The sequence below is a fragment of the Macaca thibetana genome, chromosome 10, assembly GCF_024542745.1.
Source record: "Macaca thibetana thibetana isolate TM-01 chromosome 10, ASM2454274v1, whole genome shotgun sequence".
NCBI classification, from domain to species: Eukaryota; Metazoa; Chordata; class Mammalia; order Primates; family Cercopithecidae; genus Macaca; species Macaca thibetana.
In genome coordinates, this window is record NC_065587.1 from 93,659,207 (window position 1) to 93,681,217 (window position 22,011).

The window sequence follows — 22,011 nt, forward strand, 5'->3', positions numbered from 1 at the left end:
TAAAATAAATACTACCTCATTCTTTCTGGTTGGATAAGAAGAAGTGATCATTTCAGAACCAAACATGTCAGAACCAACCAGGTGGTGCAGAACTGCACTTCTTGCTGCCCGAGTTACCTAGAGGTGGCCTTGAGACCTTCCTTCTGAGTGTCACAGCCCAGGCCAAGGTCGTCCCCATTGCTTCCCTCCTGGCAGCCAGTCATCAACTCTCACAGAACAAGCACAAGGTTGAACTCCACCCCACTGCACCCGCTCCTGGCCCTGCATCCCGGAGGGCCCTCAGAGGTGTTGAGAGGGCAGCAGGCTATAAGGGCAGCGCTGGTCACATATTCTCCCCAAGAAGCCCGTGGCCTCAACTTCAGGAGAGCTCACCTTGGAACACCGGATGCTGTCAGGCAGGGGCTGCAGACACACGAAGGGCTTGGGAGGTAGGGTCTTGGGAATCTGGGCTTCGCTTCTGTCTCGGGACTGATGTTTAGGCCAGAAATGCCAGCACAGCTGTGACTACTGACCCTACGACCCGCAGCAGTGAATGCTCTTGCCCTCACTGTACATGTGTGAAAATGAGCAGGAGGACAGAAGCTCACTCGAGACCACCAGCTAGTAGGTAGCAGAGCCATAGCCTCCAGAGCATCTTAACTTAACAGCTTTAGGGGTAGAGCCCACCAACACCACCTTCGCCATTTGCCTTCATAGCTCCTGCCATGCCTATTACTCCAGAGTCGCAGTGCTCGGGTGCTCAAGAAACGGTCTTGGCTGATAACGGATCCCCACCCACTCCCTGTGCACTCTGTGGTCTCCAAAGAGCTGGTAAAGCCCTCCCTTCCTCTTCTTTCCTCCATCTCTCCCTCTTCCTGTTCTCTTCATTTGTCTCTGTGACCCCACACACACACCTCTTTCCAATGACACTCAGAAGAAACTGTGAACTTCTCCCACGTGCACCACCAAGAGCTGAGGGCTGTCAGCTGGACAAGGATGGTCCAGTTATGGTCCCTGCAAGCAAGCAGGTCACAATTCAAATTGGGGAGGAACAGACACTGTTCAAATAGCTGAAATGCAGAGTAAAACCAAAACACAAAATTTAGAAGAGCGTGACAGAGCTCAGAGCAAGTACAGGACCCACATGCTGGGAGTCTGGTATTGGCTTTGTCACCAGTACACTGAGTTCTTTCTCAACTCTGCATCGGCTACAAAGAACGATCACCAGATTGGGGAAAGGGCAAGCAGGTTTTATTCCCAGCCAGGCATGGAGAAGGAGAGAGCGCTTGCTCTAAAGACAGCTTCTTCCAGAGCAGTGCGAAGCTGGGGAGTGTTACAGGGTTAGATGTGGGACAGGGGCTATGTAAGCTTGTGTGGGGAGGAACTTCAGACACGCAGGTGCAGATCATGAACATGCTCTTCATACGACACGTGTGCAGAAAGTGGCAGCGATTCTCTTCTGTGAGTGGAGACTTTAGCATTATAATGACATGCCAATGATCTAAAGGTGGCAGGGGCCACTGGTTCTGGTTTGCTCTGGTTTTGTGCAGGCCTTATCTTCCTCTGGTAATTGGTGAAGCGTCCTGAAGTTCCCAGGCCACCCGAAGTTCTTTTAAGCAAGCTTACCTATAGATAAGGGGATTAGAAAAAAATTGCATAAGAAAAAATAAGGAGCTTTCTCCGCTATATCTCCAGGGCTGCCCTGGTAGCAGCTTCACAAGGTGACAGGGCTCCCTTCCCTTCGGGCTCATGTTTCTCAATGTGCCCATGAATTCCGGGTGATGATGAGGTATGTGGAGTCTACGCATACATCTGCTTCAGCAGGGGGCTAGAGGATCCCATATGGCTGCAACACACCACAACCTCACGCACTGTGGCACCATGCACCAAGCCCTGCAGATGTGCAGTGTGCCCCCGACCCTGCGGGGTCAACCCAACAACACACAGGGAAGCACGGAACAAGAGAGGGTGGCCACAAGCACAAAAAGGTCTGGGAAGTAGGAGCGCAATCCAGCAACTGCCCAGCATCCTTCCTGGGGCTGCGGGATGCCCGGCCAGGCAGCTATGCTCTGTGACACTCTAAGGGCGGTGCGGGAGGCAGAACAGTTGGGCTCTGTGGTGGGGCCAGCTCCTGGTCAGCACAAGCAACATGGTAACTCAGTTCCAGCAGCACCAAATCATGGTAACTCTTAATCACTCACCCCAGCCATCCATGAGCATGCAAGGCTGGGGACATCATCCATCCACCCATAGAAAGGACTTCCCCACAAGACCCCTTGTAGCCCTCCGTGGTCAAGGAAGATACCATGAGAATCTTACACCTGGGAGAACCAGTCCCTTAACTGCCAGGCCTGCAGGGCCAAGAGGGGCACAGCAAGACCCCCTACATGCCAATGTCCCCTTCCCCGTTCCCAAGCTGCCTCTCCTGGGGGTCCCCCACTGCCATAGCTGCACTGCCTGCTCTCGCTCAAGACCAGGTGTCACTTTTAGTGCTACTTGAGAGCCGTAAGTCTCTGAGATCACAGGGACATCTCGGGGTCACTCCAAGGGCAAAGCTCTGAGAACTTTGAGCTGTGGCCACCATCCTGCCTCCCGTGTGGATCAAAAATGGCTTCCTCCTTCATGGACCCCCTGAGTGTACAGATAGCACTAGACACGGAGCCCAGAGAGAGGCCTAGATCCCCTCCTGGCTTCTACCCTCTGTTCTGCCTCCAACCTGCCACGTGGCAAGGCCCCTGACATCTCTAGGCCTCAGTTTTCTCATCTGCAAAATGAACCAATGATATCCAAATTCTGAATCCTTGAGCTCTAAAATTCCAAGAGGTGTATGAGTCCCATTAAGGACACGCCAGACTTCATAGCCAGAGTTTCTTCTCCTTTCCTAAAATCACAGCCTCTGTCAGTGTGGGGCCCTCCACAGATTTACCTCAGGACCACCAGACTCTGGCTCTGGAGAACTCCTGCCCTCCTTCCTTCCGTTCAATGTCTTCTTTGGCTCACAACTGTCCCACCCTCATCAAGGGGGAGCTGTCACTCTGGGCCAGGGACAACTGCTGTTTCTTACACTACTTTAGGGCTGGAGCAGAGACATAGCCACCCAAGCCCATGTCTGAGCGATATAGACAGGAACACCCTTTGTGGTTTTCTTTTCATGTTGGTTCAACTAGAATTAACTTTATCCTGGACTTAAGTGTAAGCAGGCATTGACATTTTGGTAGATTTCCAGTAAGCTAGCTTCTGAGAATGGCAGCCAGCTCTGGCTGGGAAAGTTTAGATTTTGACTTGCATAAAACTAAAAATTGAGAGGTGAAGCTAGGAAATGTATCCTCAGCTAGAACTCGGCGTTTGCTTTAGTTTGAATTTGAGTGACAACTAGAGTGTGGAGCTTAGAGGAGGAGGCTTATAGTCCAGAGGACAAAAGGGATAGTCCCCCAAGTTCAACACTGTACTTGGAGAAACAGACTCCCACACCTAGGCAGAGGCACGGCAGCAGCAGAGTTTCCACTGCACCCAAAAGACCAGGGGCTCCCTGCCCTCATGGCTTTGTCCTGTGGTTTCATTGTCCAGCAGAAGCCTGAACCCCTCCCCACACACACACACGCAGGGCCAGGGGTCCTGCTGTCTGCTGGTGGCCCATCCTGTCCCCTGAGTGATCTTGGAGCCAGATGCACTGCTTGAGCAGTCGCGCAGATATTGCCCGGGTGCTTGTTTTGCAGCAATCACCTGGTTTCTTGACCCTTCCATGATAAGAGGCTACAAGGGGGAGAGGGAAACCAGGGAATAGCCTTTGGCTAGATCTGAGCTGTCGGCCCCTTTGCTCTGTCCTGAGAAGGCAAAGGCCACTAAAACTGCCATCGCATCTCTGCCTACGCCCTCAGGAACTTCTTGGACTTCCCAGCCTCTCAGCTCAAACTCAAGGGTGAAGGTTTATGATGCAGTCACAGCTTTGAGCAGAGATCACAGGCAGGGGAGGAATTTGTCTGCAAAGGTGCTGATCGCTAGGGCTGGACATGGCTTTCTCAGAGACCAGTTTCTGTGGGTCCCAAAGAGAGATTAAACATGGCCCCAGCCCTGAAAACACCAGCGGGGACCCAAGAGGATGTGTATCTATTGATGAGGAACTAATAGCATTAGTCAAATTTCTCACCCGGCTGAATGTTGAGAAATTGTAAAGCTGGCCAACACTGCCCCCTGGCGCTGTAACTGATGCTGCTTTCCAGCCTGTCTAAACAATCTGTCAAGTCTTCCACAGGACAAGCCAACCAGAAGAACTCACGCATTCCTTAAGATCGTATCGCCATCAAAGGAAGCCCAGGAGCATTTCCCTAATAATAAGCCCTCTCAGAATAGCCTTTGTCTCCTTAGTAAATTAATCAACACAGATTGACTATGGCCAGGGCAGTGTGATAGTCCTGAACTAGGGGAATTCCGGATGAGGACATGAGAAATCTCTTCGCCCGGGCAAAGATACGTACTCCATCAAGACGGAGGACGGGATACGGGAAGTGTATAGATAGATAGATAGATAGATAGATAGATAGATAGATAGATAGATAGATAGATTCCTTTAAAGGTCTAATAAATTGGGAAAACGCAAATCCCTTGGTGGAAGAGAAATTCTGAGGAGGAACCCCTGGCAGGTAGCAGGCAAATAGGTTGGAATTCAAGGCAGAAACTATAACTGACGGATATAGTCAGGAACACCCTTTGTGGTTTTCTTTTCATATTAGTTTAACTAGAATTAACTTTATCCTGGACTTACTGTGCAAACAGGCATTGACGTTTTGGTAGATTTCCCCTCCAGTAGCTTCTGACAATGGCAGCCAGACCTGGGAAGTGGCTTTAGAGGGCAGCTGGGAACACTGCGAAGGTGCTCTGGGAAAACCGTCAGGATTTTTGGCTGGGGACCAGGGAGAAGTAGAAGTAAAGTAAAGCCATGCAAAAGTTTTTGTCTGGGTGGAGGAATGATATAAATGCAGGCTAACTCTACATAGTGGTAGAAACATATGTTTATTTGGTATGTTTAAATTTTATGTATAATTCTTAGACAACTAAAAGGAGTATGTGATTTCCAAACCATTGGTGAAAGAAATGGAACAAAAATTGGTCAATTTTAAAGAAACAAAATAGGAAAGGGTGGAGTGGGGAAGGAACAAGCAAGGATGGCAAGTTGGGAAATATAAAATAAGATCAAGAGATATGTCCATACATCATATCAGTAATAACTGAATTAATTAAATTTTCCCATTAAATAGAAATTGTAGCATAGAGTAAAAAAGAAAGAAAATTTAGAAAAGAGGATGCAAGACATGGGGCATGGGATAGACACACATACACACACACCACACACACACGGACACACCACACACACACCACGCACACACCAAACACACACACCACACACACAGACACACCATACATACACCAGACACACGCACACACCACATATACACCAGACACACGCACACACCACACATACACCACACACAGACACACCACACACATGCACACCACACACACACGCACACACACACACACAGACACCCACCACACACCACACACACGCACACACCAAATACACCACACACACACACACAACACACACACGTGCGCACATACAAAGACACTGCACACACCACACATGCACACACACACAGACACACACACACATGCACACACACACACACACACACACCACACACACACACACACACACACCACACACACTACATGCATAGACACCACTTGCACACACCACATACCACACCATACACACCAGAAACACCCTCACACACCCCACACACACACACACACACACGCACACACCACACACAGACACCCACCACACACCACACACACGCACACACCAAATACACCACACACACACACACAACACACACACGTGCGCACATACAAAGACACTGCACACACCACACATGCACACACCACACAGACACACACACACATGCACGCACACACACCACACAGCCACACACATGCACACACCACACACACTACATGCATAGACACCACTCGCACACACCACATACCACACCATACACACCAGAAACACCCTCACACTCCCCCACACCACACACACACTACACACGTCATACACACGCACACATCACACACAGGCACCACACCACACACACATCACACACACGCACACACCACACACACGCACACATCACGCACGCACCACACACAACCACACAGCATGCACACACACCAGACACAAACCTACACAACCACACTGCACACACTCGCACACACACACTGCACACACGTGCACACACCACACATACGCACACATCACTAACACACACCACACACTTGCAGACACACACACCACATACATGCACACACAGACACACAACACACACACACCCCACATGCCACATACACACAGCACACACACACAACACAACACACACACACGTGGTCACAAATACCACACGCACCTGCACACACCACTAATACACACATGCACAAACACCACACACAGATTACACATACCACACACACACTTCACACACACCACACATGCACACACACATACCACACATGCGCCCGCACACACATACAACACACAAACATGCACACACCACACACTCCCACACAACTACACCATATGCACACAAACCACACACAGGCACACACCCACACACACGTGCACACACCACCACACATACGCACGTGCACACACAACACGCACGCACACACCAAACACACACCACACATGGGCATGCTCACACACACACGTGCTCACATACACCACACACACACTTGTGAGCAAACGTGCACATACACGCATGCAGTCACACACATTACACATGCCCACGTGCACACCACACACACGTGTGCACACACACCACACCACACACACACCAAACACATGCACACACCACACATATACCACACGCGCACGCACACAGCACACGCACACACACCACACACAGATGCACATATGCGCACACACAAAGATAAAAACATTTGGAGTTTTAGAAGGAGAAATGGGGAGAGGAAATATTCAATGAATTAAAAGCTGCAACACTTCTAGAATTAATGAAAGACAATACTCGGACTCAGGAAGTACACAAATTCCAATTGACCTAAATAAAAATGAAAGCAGCACCTCAACACATGATTGCGAAACTGTCACAAACCAAAATACACAAATTCCAATTGACCTAAATAAAAATGAAAGCAGCACCTCAACACATGATTGCGAAACTGTCACAAACCAAAGATAAGCAGCAAGTCTTTAAAAAGTCAGAGAGTGAAGACAGATTACCTACACAGGAATGGTGTTTAGACTGACAGCTGACAGCTGAGTAAAATCTTTAAGGTATTTCAGGAAAATAATTGTCAACTTTGAATAGCGAAATCATCTTTCAAGAACAAGTACAAAATACATTTTCAGACAAACAAAAACGAATAGGCTTTTCACCCTATTACTTCAGGATTATTTCCAGAAGAAGAAAAATTATCCCCCAAATGAGGATAATAAGGGTGGTGTGCCTGCAATGGAAGGACAGTGAGCAAGGAAATTGTTACACTTGTGGGTAAATCTAAAGAAACATTAGTGATATGAAATTATAGCAATAACGCCTGCATCATGGGGTTAAGAAAAAAACAAGGTAAAAGAAAAGTCCTGAACAAGAGTGTAGAAAGTAATTAAGAAATCAAAAGTAGCATCCTATAATTCCTCAAATGTTCAGGACAGTTTTACATTTACATCAATATGCATGTCAAATTTTCTAGATTAACCACAAATAGAAGCAGAATATATACCTTGTAATCTAGTAGAGGGAGACAAGGGGTAAGAAAACTGAGCAGTTTAAAAAATGAAAAAAGGAGAAATAGACTTAAAAGGGTAAAAAACATTTGCAAATACAAAAAATAAATTTGTTAAAATAAAATTTAAATGTCAACAATTATAATTGATGTAAATGGAGTAAATTCTCTAGTTAAAGAAAAGATTTTTGGAACGGATTTTCAAAATCTCAACTACATACTCCTCAAGAGACAAACCTAAACCTAAAACATATTTAGAAATGTTGATAGTAAAAGTATAGAAAATATTTACCAAATAAATATGAATTAAATATCAGACAAAATGCACAGTAAGACAAAATGCAAAAAAAAGTTAAAAGGGGAAACTTTGTATGATAAATGTTCACCAGGAAGATCTAGAATTTCTTAACTTACAGACACCTAATAATACAACTCCAAAAATATGAGCAAAAATTGATGGAAATACAAGGGGAAACTGAAAAATTGACCCTCATAGTATTTTCAGGCCATGTATAAGAAATCCCAAAATCATTTTTTTAATTGGGGCAGGGACTGTATATCATCTAAATCCACAAAAGTGGCCACTTCACTGGATTCAAACTTTGTTTACAAAACTGAACTCGGTAAAACCAGTTTGTGTGTACAGATGGAACTTTAGGTCATAATAGTTCTTTCAGATTCTGTGATGCATTCAGTCATGGCTGGGGTTGTTGGCCGTGGCAACCTGTCCCACTCCTGCTCCCAGTTTTGTGGGCCTGTGGGCAGGTGCCTTGATTTGGGAGAGGATGCAGGACTGAGGAGTGGGAGAGGGGATGGGCAGAATGTCCAGCAAGTGTTCCTTCTCCAGTCTGTCACGCCAAGGGCAACCAGGGCTGGGTGTCACCCAGATCTTCATGTTGCTGCGTAGAATGATTTCAGAGGTCTCCATCACAGAGGCAAAAGAGGAGAATTTATCACAAGAACTCCCCTGACTGGTCACGGGCTGCCTTGTGTGTGCTATGGACTTCTTCTAGGAAGGCCTTCAGGGTCCACAGGTGGAAGTACCAAGCAGGGGTACCTAAGACGTCCACATCTCAAAGTCAGAGAAGCCCCAGGGCAGTGTTAAAAGAAAAATCTTAGGCAAACTAAATGTAACAGAGTTTAACTGAGTAAAGGATGATTTGTGAATTGGGCAGCCCTGAACGGGAATAGGTTCAGAGAGACACCAGTGCTGCCACATGGCCAAAGAAGATTCACGAACAGAAAAAGGAAAGTCACACACAGAAAATGGAAGTGAGGTACAGAAACAGTTGGACTGGTTACAGCTTGATGTCTTATTTGAACATGGTTTGAACAGTTGGCCCACTGTGATTGGCCAAAATCTCAGTGATTGGCACGAGAGTAGGTTACAGCCTGTTTACACATCCAGATAGGTTATAGTTTACTATGTACAAAGAAACCTATTGGCCAGACTTAAATATGTAAGGAGGCAGCTTTAGACTAAACTGAATTTAACAGCAGGAAGCAAGACCAGTTGCTGTGGCAATGGCCGGAGTAAGAGATATTTGAGGAGATGTGATCCGGGGCAGAGAAGTGTACCATGCAGGAATTTCTTGCAAGACTCATTGCATTACTTGGGAAAAGGAATGCCGCCCCCAACCCCCTGCACATACACACTCCTGTGCAATATTTGGCTTCACCTTGGTCATTGTTATGGAATCCCTGGCCCTCCAAGGGCTCCCTAATGGGACAGTAAAGGAGATCCCAGAATCTCCTCCACTTCCCAGTTTAGTTACTGCACAAAATTGACTGTGTTAAAGAGGGAAATAGAAAAGAGGCAACCTGGCTGGTCGAAGGACAAAAAATTTCAGTTCTGCAGTAGGAATGAGTTTAAGTTCTGTATACACGGTGACTATAGTTACTAACAATGTGTTACATACTCGAAATCACTGAAGGGGTAGATTTTAAGTGTTCACACCACACACAAAAAAAAATTATGTGAGGTAATGCTATGTTAATTACCTGGATTTAGTCCTTCCACAATGTATACACATTCCAAAACATTATGTCTTACACCATAAATATATACAATTTTAATTTATCTATTAAAATGTAATTCTTATAAAGAAAGAATGACAAGGAGAAAGTACTCCTTTTTAGTAGGCGATCTTCAACAGAAGAAAGTGAAAAAAAGTCCTAAAATGTCAGTATGAGACAACGGATTCTGCAATGACAGGAAGGGTGGGTAACAGACAATTACGTGAACAAACACATTTCAAAACCCGGGTTGAGATCAGGGATCAAAGAGGAGACGACCACGGCTGGTGACTTAGAGGGTCAGTAAGAGGGACCAGGGCAGAAAAGCACAGAAACTCCTCCGCTTAAAATTTCAGGCTGTGAACTCACATGGGTGCCTAGCTGAGCGCCCAGGCAGACGCAGGTCAGCCACGCTGGCTGAAGGGGATGCCCGTGTGTCACTCATGATGGAAAGAGGGGAAAAGGGCAGCCAGCCTGGGGTGAACTCTTAAGAGTTGGAAGTAGCTGGGGCAGTGGGTCACGCTGTAATCCTAGCAACACGGGAGGCTGAGGTGGGAGGATCACTTGAGCCCAGGAGGTAGAGGTTGCAGTGAGCTATGATCGTGCCACTGCACTCCAGCCTGGAGACAGAGTAAGACCCTCCCCTAACCCTCAGTGTCTTTTTTTTTTTTTTTCTTCAAGGCATTTTGGGTTGAGGAAGTCCAGAAAAGTCAGAACAATGCCCTGGTATGACATTTCCCTTTCAACAGATAATCTTGCGTAGAAGCAGTTCCGAGTGATAGACAAAGCCTCTTAAATAAGGAGGGGCATTTCTGTAAGAGCAGTTTTCTGCACCTGTCACTTGGACCTAGCTGTCATGACTGCAGGTTTATTCTCATCAGCTGGTAACAGATACGGGAAAGCACACGCTGAACTTGGAAGACCAACGCTTTCAACTCCCAGGCTGTTGAATTCCTTGCACATCAGGGTGCCCTGCAGGGGGCAAGTCTGGTAGCAGTGATCATCAAGGATGACACAGGAAAATTGGCATGCTTCCTGAGGCAGAACAATGCTACCTGAGCACTTCTCCAGAGGGGCAGACTTTAGCAGCATTACAGGGTTCAGCTGAAGGTCATCAGGCACCACAGCAGGGTTTGGGGAGCCTGTGTGTCTCCTGCAAAGTCCAGTGAATAGGAGCCTCCAGGAGCAGAAGTTTGCACTGGAAAATGGAGAGCATTTCTCAACAACTCTTGTATATATGTAGGTAGAAAGAGAGGGGAAGGTGGGGCTGAGAGAGAACAAGAGACTGTGGCTTGGCGAACCTAGCTGAAATAGATGCACACAGTTGTGAGCTTAAAATGATTGTTTTAAGCCACAGTTTGGGGAGAATTGAAGGATCTTCTAAATCAAAACATCTGAAAGTTTTATAGTTTTGCCTTTCACACACCAAACATATACACCATGTCTTTAATCCACTTGGAAGTGTTTTCCTGTAAGGTGTGAAGTACAGGTCCAATTGTATGTTTTCCCATATGGACAAACAGTTGTCCCAGTAACTTACCAAAAAGCCAGCCCTCCCCGGGTGTCAGCCACACCAGCTTTGTGTCCACACTGTGTGTGCTGCCTGCTCCTTTTCCTGCTGCATGGGTCCATTCTTCCCCCTGAGCCAATACTATCCCACTGTGGTGATCACAGCCTTATCAAAGCACTGGCCTGGGACAGACTCAGCCATCACCTCGTTCTTTAAGGGTGTTTTCCCGATCCTTGGCTCTGAGTTTCTCATCCATTTGACAATCGGCTTAGCAGGTTCATTTCATTTCTCTGCGGCCCAATGTCTCATCCTCTGAGAATGCAAAAGGATAATGAATTTAAACATGATTCATTGACCACAGAAAACAATTTGTGTTTTCATATATTGTTTTTATATGATTAAACCTAAGGAAAAAGCATTATTTGTTATATCTTGTTCTTCTGTCATTTCTGAAAATATCACCTTAATTCATGAATGTCCTCAAGTCCTGACCTGCTGCCTCCTGCTGCTACAGAGACAGGAGTGTTAACACTGGTTCCTATTAGGAATGTTTTCAAATTCGCCTTACTAAAATTGTAATTTTTTGAAATCTCCTTTTAGATTTTAACAGCCGCATTTCAGCTGGCAAACGGTTTTGAAAACTGGAAACAATTCAGTCCTACTGTCAGTCTGTGGCCAGATTCCAATCTGACGTGCTGCGGGATTTGAGTGAGGGCTGACAGGACCACGTGTAAAATCCTGCTGGTCTCTTCATCCTCAGACGGGCACTGTGAGAACCACGCAGGAGTCACTGGCAAGATGTGAACTCTTTATCCTGAAAAACTTTCACACGATATTTTTAAAAGCATTTTTGTCTCATGTGAATTTAACCCTATATTGAGAAAGTGGTGTTAATATTTTAATAATGTTAATAATAAAAATTATTTTATTTTTACATACGAATTTTACAAAACTTAGAACATATTTAAAAATTCAAAGTATCCATTTGTCCATGATCTGAAAAATTTTATGAATATTTTAAAGAATTTTCGTCTATTTTTTCATCTTTCTGCACACGTTTCTTGTTTTCTCTCTTAATATTACACACACACTACTTTATCTCCTGCATAGGGATGACCTATTGGTTGGTTGGTTGGTCAGCAGTCATACCCCTTTCCTTCTTGTCTGTTGAAAGGGGCCAAATTACATTAGTTAACGGGCAAAAGAGCAGGGGCTGGCCACAACCCAGGCCCAGAGGTGAATTTTGATTGGACTAAACCAAACAAGGAATTCTGCCCACCTGGCTGGTGACGACTGGCTTAGGCCCCAGCGTGACATGCAGTGCTGACCACTGAGGAGTGACAGGGGGCTCTGCTTGCCGGTGGGGGTTTACTCCTTGATGAAGTGTGGCCGTAAGTGGTCTCCACTGTGATGTCTGGACTTCAGGAGCCTCCAGTGACCTTGCGGGGACAAGCTTGAGTCCTGGATTCCTGATGATGTTCCTGAGCAGCTCAAAGTCCTTATCCCCAGACTCTAGTCACACAGGACAGTGGTGGTCCTCTGTGGGGCGTGGCCAGTTGAGCTCCTGGTCCTTGCACAGCCAGAGAGAGAGAGCAGCCCAGTGACACACCGGGCCCTGCTCTGAGGGTGACATTTTGCTGTGTTCCTAGAGTTCTTCTTGAGTTGTTGCAGACCATTCCAACAAGCTAATATTCCATGATTTCTTTTGTTGGTCCCATATTGTCAAATAATGATAATGATAACAAACTTCCTCACTTGAATTTTGACATTAATAGAAATGCCAATAATTACAGTAATAATAGTTAAATATTTAATTTGTTCCTTCCTCAGTTACACCAGAAACTGAGCCAAGTACATTACTCATGTCATCTCATTTAATCTTCAGAAAAACGAGTGTTCTGCTGTTATCCCCATTTTACAGTTGAAAAACCGACAGATCAGAAAGGTAGTGTAACCCATCCAAGGTCACATGGCTAGAGGTGGCAAAGTCTCCTCAAAGACTATGCTCTTACATTATATGTGTATATATACACACGTGTAAGTATGTATACATTATAAAATATTAGTCTGCCATATTGAAGAGAGTTCCTTATGTTAAGAAAGCATCCTTCCATTTTTACTTTAGTGCTTCTAGCCCCTTTGTCTTGTGCCACTTCCTATTTTCTCCTTTTCCTTTGTAACATTACACAGAGATTTGTCCACTACTTGTATATTTTGTATGCAGAACCAGTTGTCAAGGTTATTTATTTCATTTTCATTCTGCCTTACATATTTGTTTATTTCTATCTTTGTTCTTTTATTTAGGGATTTTTTTACTCAGCAATATTTTGTCAGCATCATTTCACATTAATAAATAGGGCTTACTGTTACAATTTTAGTGGCTGCCCGTATTGTCTAAGTGTGATGTATATAAGTTGCACAGCTTACTGGTTCCGTCTCCCAAACTCAATCCTGGATAAGCTAAGGAAGAGGGATGGAAGCAACAACCAAGGAGTAAACATGAGGAAACGTGTTGAGAACCTTCTGGGAGGCAGAACCTGTGTGGCCCCAGAGCCTGGAGCCAGGGCTGCTGTCTCTAAACAGGAAAGACAGAAGAACTTCCAGAGTTCATGCCAACTGCTCATTATGGATGCAGTCTCAGGCCTCAGTTACGATCTCTAGTAGCCAGAATTAATACAAGAACACAGGGCTCATCATTTTCTGTTGCTACAGAAAGGAATTGGTGATGTTTAATTTTCCCAACAGTATGGAACTAGCATAGAATGAGAAGAATTGGCCAAAGGGAGAGAGCTTCTGTTTTCTTACCTGCAGAGATGGGACCACCAAGCCTGGCCTGACAGATCACTGTGCCAGTTCCCAGAGAAAGCCCTCACAATGAGCAGCTCCACACTTTCCTTGCACTGCCCTTCCTTCTTCACGAAGCACCACATTTTCCCATCAACTAGAAGGTATCTCTCTGGACTCTGAACTCCAAAGAGTGAGTCAGACACAGCTGCTGCCCCAGAGGAGTTGACAAAGCAACACATGATAAGAGCTGCAGCCTGAAGAATAAATAAAATGTGTCACGTGTCCCCAGATTGAGAAGGGGTGAAGGGAGAGTTTGGCTGGGATCAGAGATAGTGGAGATGTGCATGTGTGTAATAGAGGGAGTGCCTTGAGAAGCAAACACACCACAAAATGTTTATTTTTTAAATAATAAAGAAATGGCAAAGGAAACGCAGGAAAGGAAACATTTACAAAATCCAAGTCACTAAAGTGCTTTCAATCAAAAATTGTAAAAGACCAAAAGCCTGGTCTGACCTAAAAACACTGTTTCCAGCTATCCAACAATTGTTTAAATGTGATCCCATGCTATTTTTGAAGGAAATGCAGAAACGCCCAGAGTATGGCTTTCTTTGAGTTCCAATATAAATAGCCTATCAAGTGACACTCAGGAAAACGTAAATTACCCTGTAACAAGAAAATTGAAATATCCAAGGCCAAGTTCAAGGTAAAGACAATATAATTAATTCATGTGTCTGTATGGAGTCTTCACTATAATGATATCAGATTCTTCTGGAGATTAAAGAATTTTATATTTCCTAATTGAGAATGAGGACATCAGACCTAACCTGTTCATCTGTATAGCACATTGAACCACACATCTCAAATGATGCCCAGCAGTGAAATCATTTTTGAACTTCGGGTCCTCCCTGCTCAAGCTACAAAAGAGAATCAAAAGTTTTGCACCAAATTAACTGGTTAAAGTGCCATTAAGGAACCGTTTCCATTCTAGAATGAAATAGAATTTTCCCTAGGTCACTCATCTGTCCTCTTAAAGCAAGTGGCATTGCATTTTATCTTGACAGTGTCAGAAGAAAATCAAACTGAGAGTATATGTCTTGGACCATTTTTATCTTTTGGAAAATGCCAGTGAGGAATATGCACATTTTCAGCCTTTGACGGTGGGACTTGTGGGTCTCATATCGCTCCCACTTTCCCTGGCTGGGGCCCCTCCAGTGCCATGGAGTTGGAGCCTCCTTGAGCACCAGCCCCAGGGTGCACTTTCTTGGTCTCCTGCCGGGCAGAGCTGGAGAGGTCGATAGCCACATCTTCCAAGCCATGCTCAGGGCTCACTTTATCCGAGCCTCTCTGTGGTCCTGACTCACTCTGGCTAGAACCTTCTTTGAAGTGGTCAGAGCCCCAGAGTCCTGCCAACTTATCTTCACTTCCTGGCTTCCTTATCATCCCCATGGATTTTTTATGCATCCCTTGCAAAAAAAAAAAAAAGGAAAAAATAAAAATATAAATTTAAATTCAGCAATGAAGTAAATGTCCTTCTTATTGTTCTCTAAATCCCACTAGAATTGTCCTTGTCAGTGCCTATCTCTGGGGCCTACAGGAAAGGCAGGTAGGTAACTCCCACCTTAGGGGTTTAAAGCAGGTGTCTGACCCCGGGTCACATCCAGCAAAGGTGTTTTGGATGACAGTGATTGGCATTGGGCCCACTTTCCCCAAGGCTGCGGTCTGGTGGATGCCAGTAAGCCACCTCCCCACCTGCTTGTGTAATTTCAGATGAGCCGGCTTGGGTCACTGCCCACAATGCTCCCTCTATTGTTTCAGTCCTTGAGAGCAAAGTGGAGACATATCTATGATTAGAACCTCCAGTGCCCAGCATAGGGCAGCTTGGTAGCTGTTCAAAAACTGTTCGGTGAGCAAAAAACTTCCTCCATCTAAACCTAAAATGCCACCATGATCCTCCTAACTAGTCCCCCCATGCCCGGAGGTACTCATCTGTGACTCATTCCCACAATCTGCGATCCCTGCCTGCTGGTTTCTGGCAACAGCAAACAGGCAACAAGGGTGGAGCATCCTGAGAGTGCCCAACAGCTAAGTTTGGACCTCAGCAGCGGAGACTGTTGAAGCACCAAAAATCCAAAGGACAGAAAAGCCACTCGGCAGGTTGTTCATGACAGAACCAAGCCCGGGGCCAGCTCTCCTGACTCAGATGGAGGGGCTCACTGTCTCTAGGGGTCGCTGCTCAGCACCGCCCTGTTTCCTATTACCAAGTGCCCTAAATTGTACGGTTTCTAAAAATTCTAACAGCATTCAACACTTGGGAAACATATTTCACATAATGCAATGATGTCATTTCACCCTTAAATCCCAAATTATTTAGCATGCATAGCCCGGTGAGACTTCCACACAGCCTAGACAATCTCTGTGAAAAATGAGGCAACCATTCAGATGCTGCAAGCTTTGTTATTAATTAAAAATAATAAGAACGGTTCTGGACCTGCATCTCAGTAAACTGACGTTGCTTTGCTTTGGAAATGGCTGCCTCGGTGGGGACCCCCGGGGATTCCCCCACCTCCTACAACACCTCGAGCAGTGCGCTCCCGGGGACCCTTCCTTACCCAGGAGCCAGGGCGCGCAGGAGCCCAGCAGGCCACCCTCGGCGGAGTTGAGCACGGAGTCGGGCAGCGGGATGCAGTGGCGCACCATGGCCCCGTACAGCCCGTACTCGGCCATCACGCTGCTGCCGCCCCAGCGCTTCTCCCGCTTGCGCCACTTGGCCCTGCGGTTTTGAAACCAGACCTGATTGGAGGCAGGAGAAGCAGAGAGCACACAGAAGAGACAGTGAAGAGAGGCGCCTGGAGGAGCGGAGGCGGCGTCCCTGGGCTCGGAGCTTCTCTCCCGAGCATGATCCCATGCTATTTCTGAAGGAAATAGCTCCCGAGGGCCAACCAGCCGCCCCCAGGGAGCGCGCCCAGGAGCCCCCAGCGGCGCCCATGTGCGGTCCGGACTCACGGGCATTCAGCGCGGTAGGGACATGCGTGACCAAGTCCACTGAAGTTTCCATAGAGTCAGGAATGAAAAAAACTAAATAATCAAACTCCCTTTTCCCACATTGTGTGACGAGGTCAACTACAGTGTTTCCTGCTTTTTCTCATTGATTGGAAAGAGTTCACTGGGGCAATGGCTCCTTCCAAGCTTAGACTCTTGGGATGCTGGTGATATTTCTCATTAAAAACATTATGTTAATAAGAGACTATTATGAACTCCGGTGTAGCTGTTAAAAAACAGTTAGTGACATATCTTCTGACAAAACCAAGAGCAAAATTCTGTGTATGCATGTCAGCGTGTGTACATATGCAGGTAGATGTGTGTATGCACATACATATTCAGGGGCAGATAATATACTCCACACAGTGGAGAAAGGTCTTCTCAGGCATTTATGTTGATTTCTTTCAGGGTTTGAGATGGAGAGGCAGTATTTTTTTTTTTCGTTGACATATCTTTTATAGTTTCTAGTTGCAGCACACACTGTCGTGTGATTTTAAAGAATGATTTGATACTAAATAATAATAAAATGAAAAAAGGCATGAGGGTCACAGGGACATGCTCTTGTGGTGCCTTCAGCTAAGGGAGTTTCTGTGCAAAGGGAGAGTGTTGGCTGTAGAGAAGGGACTGCTGATTGGCTCACTGAATGTGGGAATGACACGTTCTCTGTGGTGTCTTTGGAAACGAGAAAAGGGACCCCAGACACCTGTATCCGGTCTTCAGGGAGCTCAGTTTTCACAGCCAGCATTTCTCGGGCATACACATCAGGGTAGTGGGCCTCGCTGAACGCCTTCTCCAGCTCTTCCAGCTGGTGAGCAGTGAAAACTGTCCTGCAAGGACCCCAAAACACACACGTGGGCACGTGTCCCCTGGGGACAGCAGCCTCCCTGGCCTTAAGGACCACCGTGCCTCCTTCCCCTGCTGTTCACACCCTAGAAGCCACCTCATGATAATGGAACACCCCACCTCTGAATGATTAGCTGATGTAAAGTCCAGAAATTTCATTCAAACAAAAACAGTTCTTTAGCTCTTTCTTAATGAATTCCATCAGCTCATTCTGACAAAATCCATTTGACAGACCCACAAAATTGTCTTTAAAATACTGCCAAAAAAAAAAAATGCTAGCAAGATTGTAGCATTTTCCCAGCCTCCTAGGAACAGCAGAATTATCTTCCCAAATGGCTTCTGTGCCCTTCCTACTGCCAACCAGGAGACCACTGGGCCTGCCATCACGCAGGGTCATAAACTCTCAGATGCAGGTACCATACACCTTGGGCTGTGTCCCGAGGAAAGGCAGGCAGAGGGGACTGCCTGGCCCTGTACCTGTGCCGCCGCTTCTTCCTCTTGCCCAGGGTGGGGGATGCCTTTAGGTCATTCCTGTCTTCATACGGGCTGTCCTCATCTGCTGGCACAAAAAGAAGAAGAGGACTTTAAAGGTGATCATATTCTGCCCTCTATTTCCTGGATTTTAATGTGAGGATTGAAGTTATGAACCTCTTGGGTATTTGAGTAGTTAACAATATGAACTAGCATTTTTAGTGCCTACTAGATCCCAGGTTCTGTGCTTAACACTGTCCATACATTATCTCAAGTATTCTTAATATAATAATAAAACACCAAAATGACTGCTATCATTATCATCCTATTTTTACAGATGAGGAAACTGAGGCACAGAATGGTTAAGTAATTTGCCCAAGATCACACAGTTAGTAAATGGTGAAGTTGAGAATTCAAATCCCAGATTATCTGAAGCCAAAACTACTTGGTTACTGATTGCACCTTCTGTCCCCACACTGCTTCCAAACACACCCACCCCTCTGCCCCCAGCCTCATCATCTTAACCTCTACACCAACATTTCCCAAAGGAAGTCTGGGGCTTGTGACATCAGAATGCTTGTCAGAACTGCACCCCTTCCCTGATGCACCAAATCAGAATCTCTGGAGGTAGGGTCTAGGAGGCTCATTCTTGACAAGTGTGCTCAGATGATTTGTAGTTGCCCTTGAAAATTCAAGAACCATTCCACTGTGCTTTATCTTTTTATACCCATTATATCAAAAAGTCCAGATGGAAAAGAAGGTTAGAACTATTGTGAGATTCATTGCTAGAAAGCATAATTGCCTCAAAATATTTTTAAAATGATAAAGGCAAAAATAACTAAATAATACTAGTTTTACTCATCCATCAATTAGTTCACCAGAAACCTGACTTGGATGAAAACATTCTGTATTGGACTGTCCAACCTATGGGACATGAGACACATAAGGTTATCGAGCACAAGAAATGTGGCCAGTCAGATCAAGACATGCTGTAAACATAAATCACTCAGTGGAGTTAGAAGACTTAGTGCTCCTAAAAAGTAAAATATTTTTGTATCGATTATGTGTAAAATGATAATATTTGTGATCATTGTTGGGTTAAAATATAGTATTTAGATTCATTTCACTTTTAATGTGACTGTGAGAAATTTCCATCAAACATGTAATAATCACATTGCATTTCTCTTGGACAGCTCTGCTCCAGACTTTCAGAAACGCCGCCAGAGTAGGATTTAGCTGCCTTTGGTTTTGTAAGAAGGAACCCATCCCATGAAGACAGTTTTTGCATTTTTAGTGACACTAATAGCGAGTTTCATTTTATCTTATATAGAGGCTCATGAAATAAAGTCCTTTCAGAGTGGAGCGAAAATGTGCCTGCCTGTTGATCTGACATGCTTCCTTTTAGTATCAGAGACCCAATGTATTCTTTTTGCCTTGGCTGCCTGGATGCTCAGCTCTAGGTTCTACCACATACCTTCGCTAGTCCACCCTTTCTTGTATAATTCTTTCTTTTCTCTCCCACACCCAAAACCACTCGCTTTCTTAGCCCTTGACCTTTATAGAATTTCATTGCTTCCTTCTCTTTCCCCGCGACCCGCCAGGATTTCTTTGGGGAAATGGGTAGGCCAGGAACACATCTCTAGGCGTAACTACAATGAATCCTCGAGGTTGCTTGTTTCTCCTGCACGGGGGACTGCGTGGACGCCGCGCCGGCAGAGGAGCAAGGTACCCGGGACTCTCTTTTCAGCACCCCGATGGGCGGACAGTTCCAGGGCTCGAGGCCCCGTGCTCTTCAAGGACCTTCAATCATTCGATCATTTCCGCCCGCGTTTCCACCTGGTACCTTGTTCCGTGCTGCTGGTGAACAACAAAGGTCCGGGCCTTCCCGATTCACACCGCTGCCAGAGGCCGAGACTGGCGCCTGGCGCTGGGGGAAAAAAGGCCCTCTGGAGATGGTTGTTGGGGTGCCAAGACCCCAGGGTCTCATCAAAAGGTTCCAGGTGGTGGAACCAGGTGGTGGCGGTCCCACATCGCTAACGGAACAGCACCCCGGATGAGAGGCAGGGATTTGGGATGCAGCAAGGGGCAAGCGGCGCAGTTCCGCGAATGCCCCTCCAGCGACGGGGCCTCGCTCTGGGCTCCCCGCTTAGATCTGGGACGCTGGGGCCAGGGGCGCGGTGGGGCGATGGTCTGTGACCCCTGCGCGGTTCAGAGCCTAGGGGACCGGGGTAGGAGCGTAAAGCGCGGGCCTGATTACCGGACGTCGAGACGCTTTCGCTGCGCTTCTGGCGGCCGAGCGCAGGCGGCTGACGGCTGGGGGCCTGCGGGGCAGCGGGCTCGGGGCCCCTGGGCGGCAGGAACGGCACGTCCGCTAGGAGCAGGCAGGGCGCTCGAGCGGCCGTCGGCGGCTGCGTGCCGAAGCCGCAGAGGAGGCCGAGTCCCAGCGGAAGGGCCCCACGCGCGAGGCTGGAGCGGTCAAGCCCCGGGCCTAGGCACGGCGCTGCCGCCGGACCCTCGCAGCCGGATCCCTGTCCCGGGCCGGCGGGCACAGGCAGCTCGGCCTCCAAGCCCAGCAGGTCCGTGATGGCGAAGCCCCGGGGGCGCGAGCCCCTGGGGGAACCGCCAGGCACCAGCGCCCTGCTGCTAGTGCGCCCGTCGGACAGCTCGTCCCGGCCGGTCATGGTTCCTTAGCAAGCAAGGCACGAGCCTCTCTGGATCCGGTTTGCGGAGGGCCCAGCTTAGAGGAAGCTTTATAGGATTGGGCTGTCGGTCGGGCGCGGGAGGCCTGAAGGGCTCCAATCAGCTGGGCGCCGGCGCATCGCCGTTCCGGAACCCGCGAGATGGGGACGCCACCAGTTCCCCTCCCCTTGGTTACCGCCCTCCCAGCTGCAGTCCCCTCGGTCACCTCCTTCTCCTCTCTTCTCTCCAGCCCACCCCACCCCACCCCACCCCATTCTAGGATGGAGGGGAGGAAAGAAGGGAAGGGACAATGACTCCGCTCTCTGCCTGTCCCACGAAAAGTCGCAAGTTCTACATCCTGGCATGGTCTTCTCCTTCCTTCCAGACTCTGGGTGGAGGCCCACTCCCGGTTGCCCAGAAGCTTCTTTGATGTGACCCAACTGCCTATTAAGACCTAGGGACCCCACTGCCAACCACACCCCGGTAGCTACCACCTATACTTGCCCAGCCAGCCCTCCACCTCCGCCGCCGGTGCCAGGAAGGCCTTCTTGCAGGAAGGCCTTCTCTGAAAATCCCCAAGGGGAAAGGAATGAAAACCGTGTATTTAATCCATGGTCATTCTACCTCCAACCAAATCCACCATCAAGTCCATCCCCAACTCCCTACCGGCTGAACTGTAGGGGGTTGCAGACTCTCACCAGCTGGGGAAAGGGAGAGAAGCACAGACAGGAGTGGACTGCCGGGGGCTGAGACGGGCAGGGTACTAGGTTTAACCAACAAAACACGGTAGACTCAATGAAATGTGAATTTCAGATAAACAAGGAGGGTTTTTTGTTTGTTTGTTTGTTTGTAGGAGTATGTATCAGTATTTTATCCAGCCACCCTAA

General features: G+C 47.1%; 1 protein-coding gene across 5 annotated transcripts; it reads right to left on the reverse strand.

Moving 5' to 3' along the window:
- Positions 1 to 1,210: 1,210 nt before the first annotated feature.
- Positions 1,211 to 21,405, reverse strand: VSX1 (visual system homeobox 1). 5 transcript variants are annotated; one of them, XM_050745495.1, is made up of 5 exons: positions 20,703 to 21,171; positions 18,452 to 18,530; positions 17,835 to 17,958; positions 16,702 to 16,882; positions 9,847 to 10,993 (listed from the first exon to the last, which is right to left on the reverse strand). In XM_050745495.1, exons 1-5 carry the CDS (start codon positions 21,124 to 21,126, stop codon positions 10,896 to 10,898), a joined length of 906 nt encoding a protein of 301 aa, XP_050601452.1. In that variant the 5' UTR covers positions 21,127 to 21,171; the 3' UTR covers positions 9,847 to 10,895. The 5 variants fall into 5 exon arrangements, 4 of the variants coding, with proteins under 4 accessions (XP_050601452.1, XP_050601454.1, XP_050601453.1 ...); XM_050745496.1 differs by lacking the exon at positions 9,847 to 10,993 and adding an exon at positions 11,358 to 11,617 and having other exon boundaries at positions 20,703 to 21,126; XM_050745494.1 differs by lacking the exon at positions 9,847 to 10,993 and adding an exon at positions 13,605 to 15,555 and having other exon boundaries at positions 20,703 to 21,405.
- Positions 21,406 to 22,011: the final 606 nt, after the last annotated feature.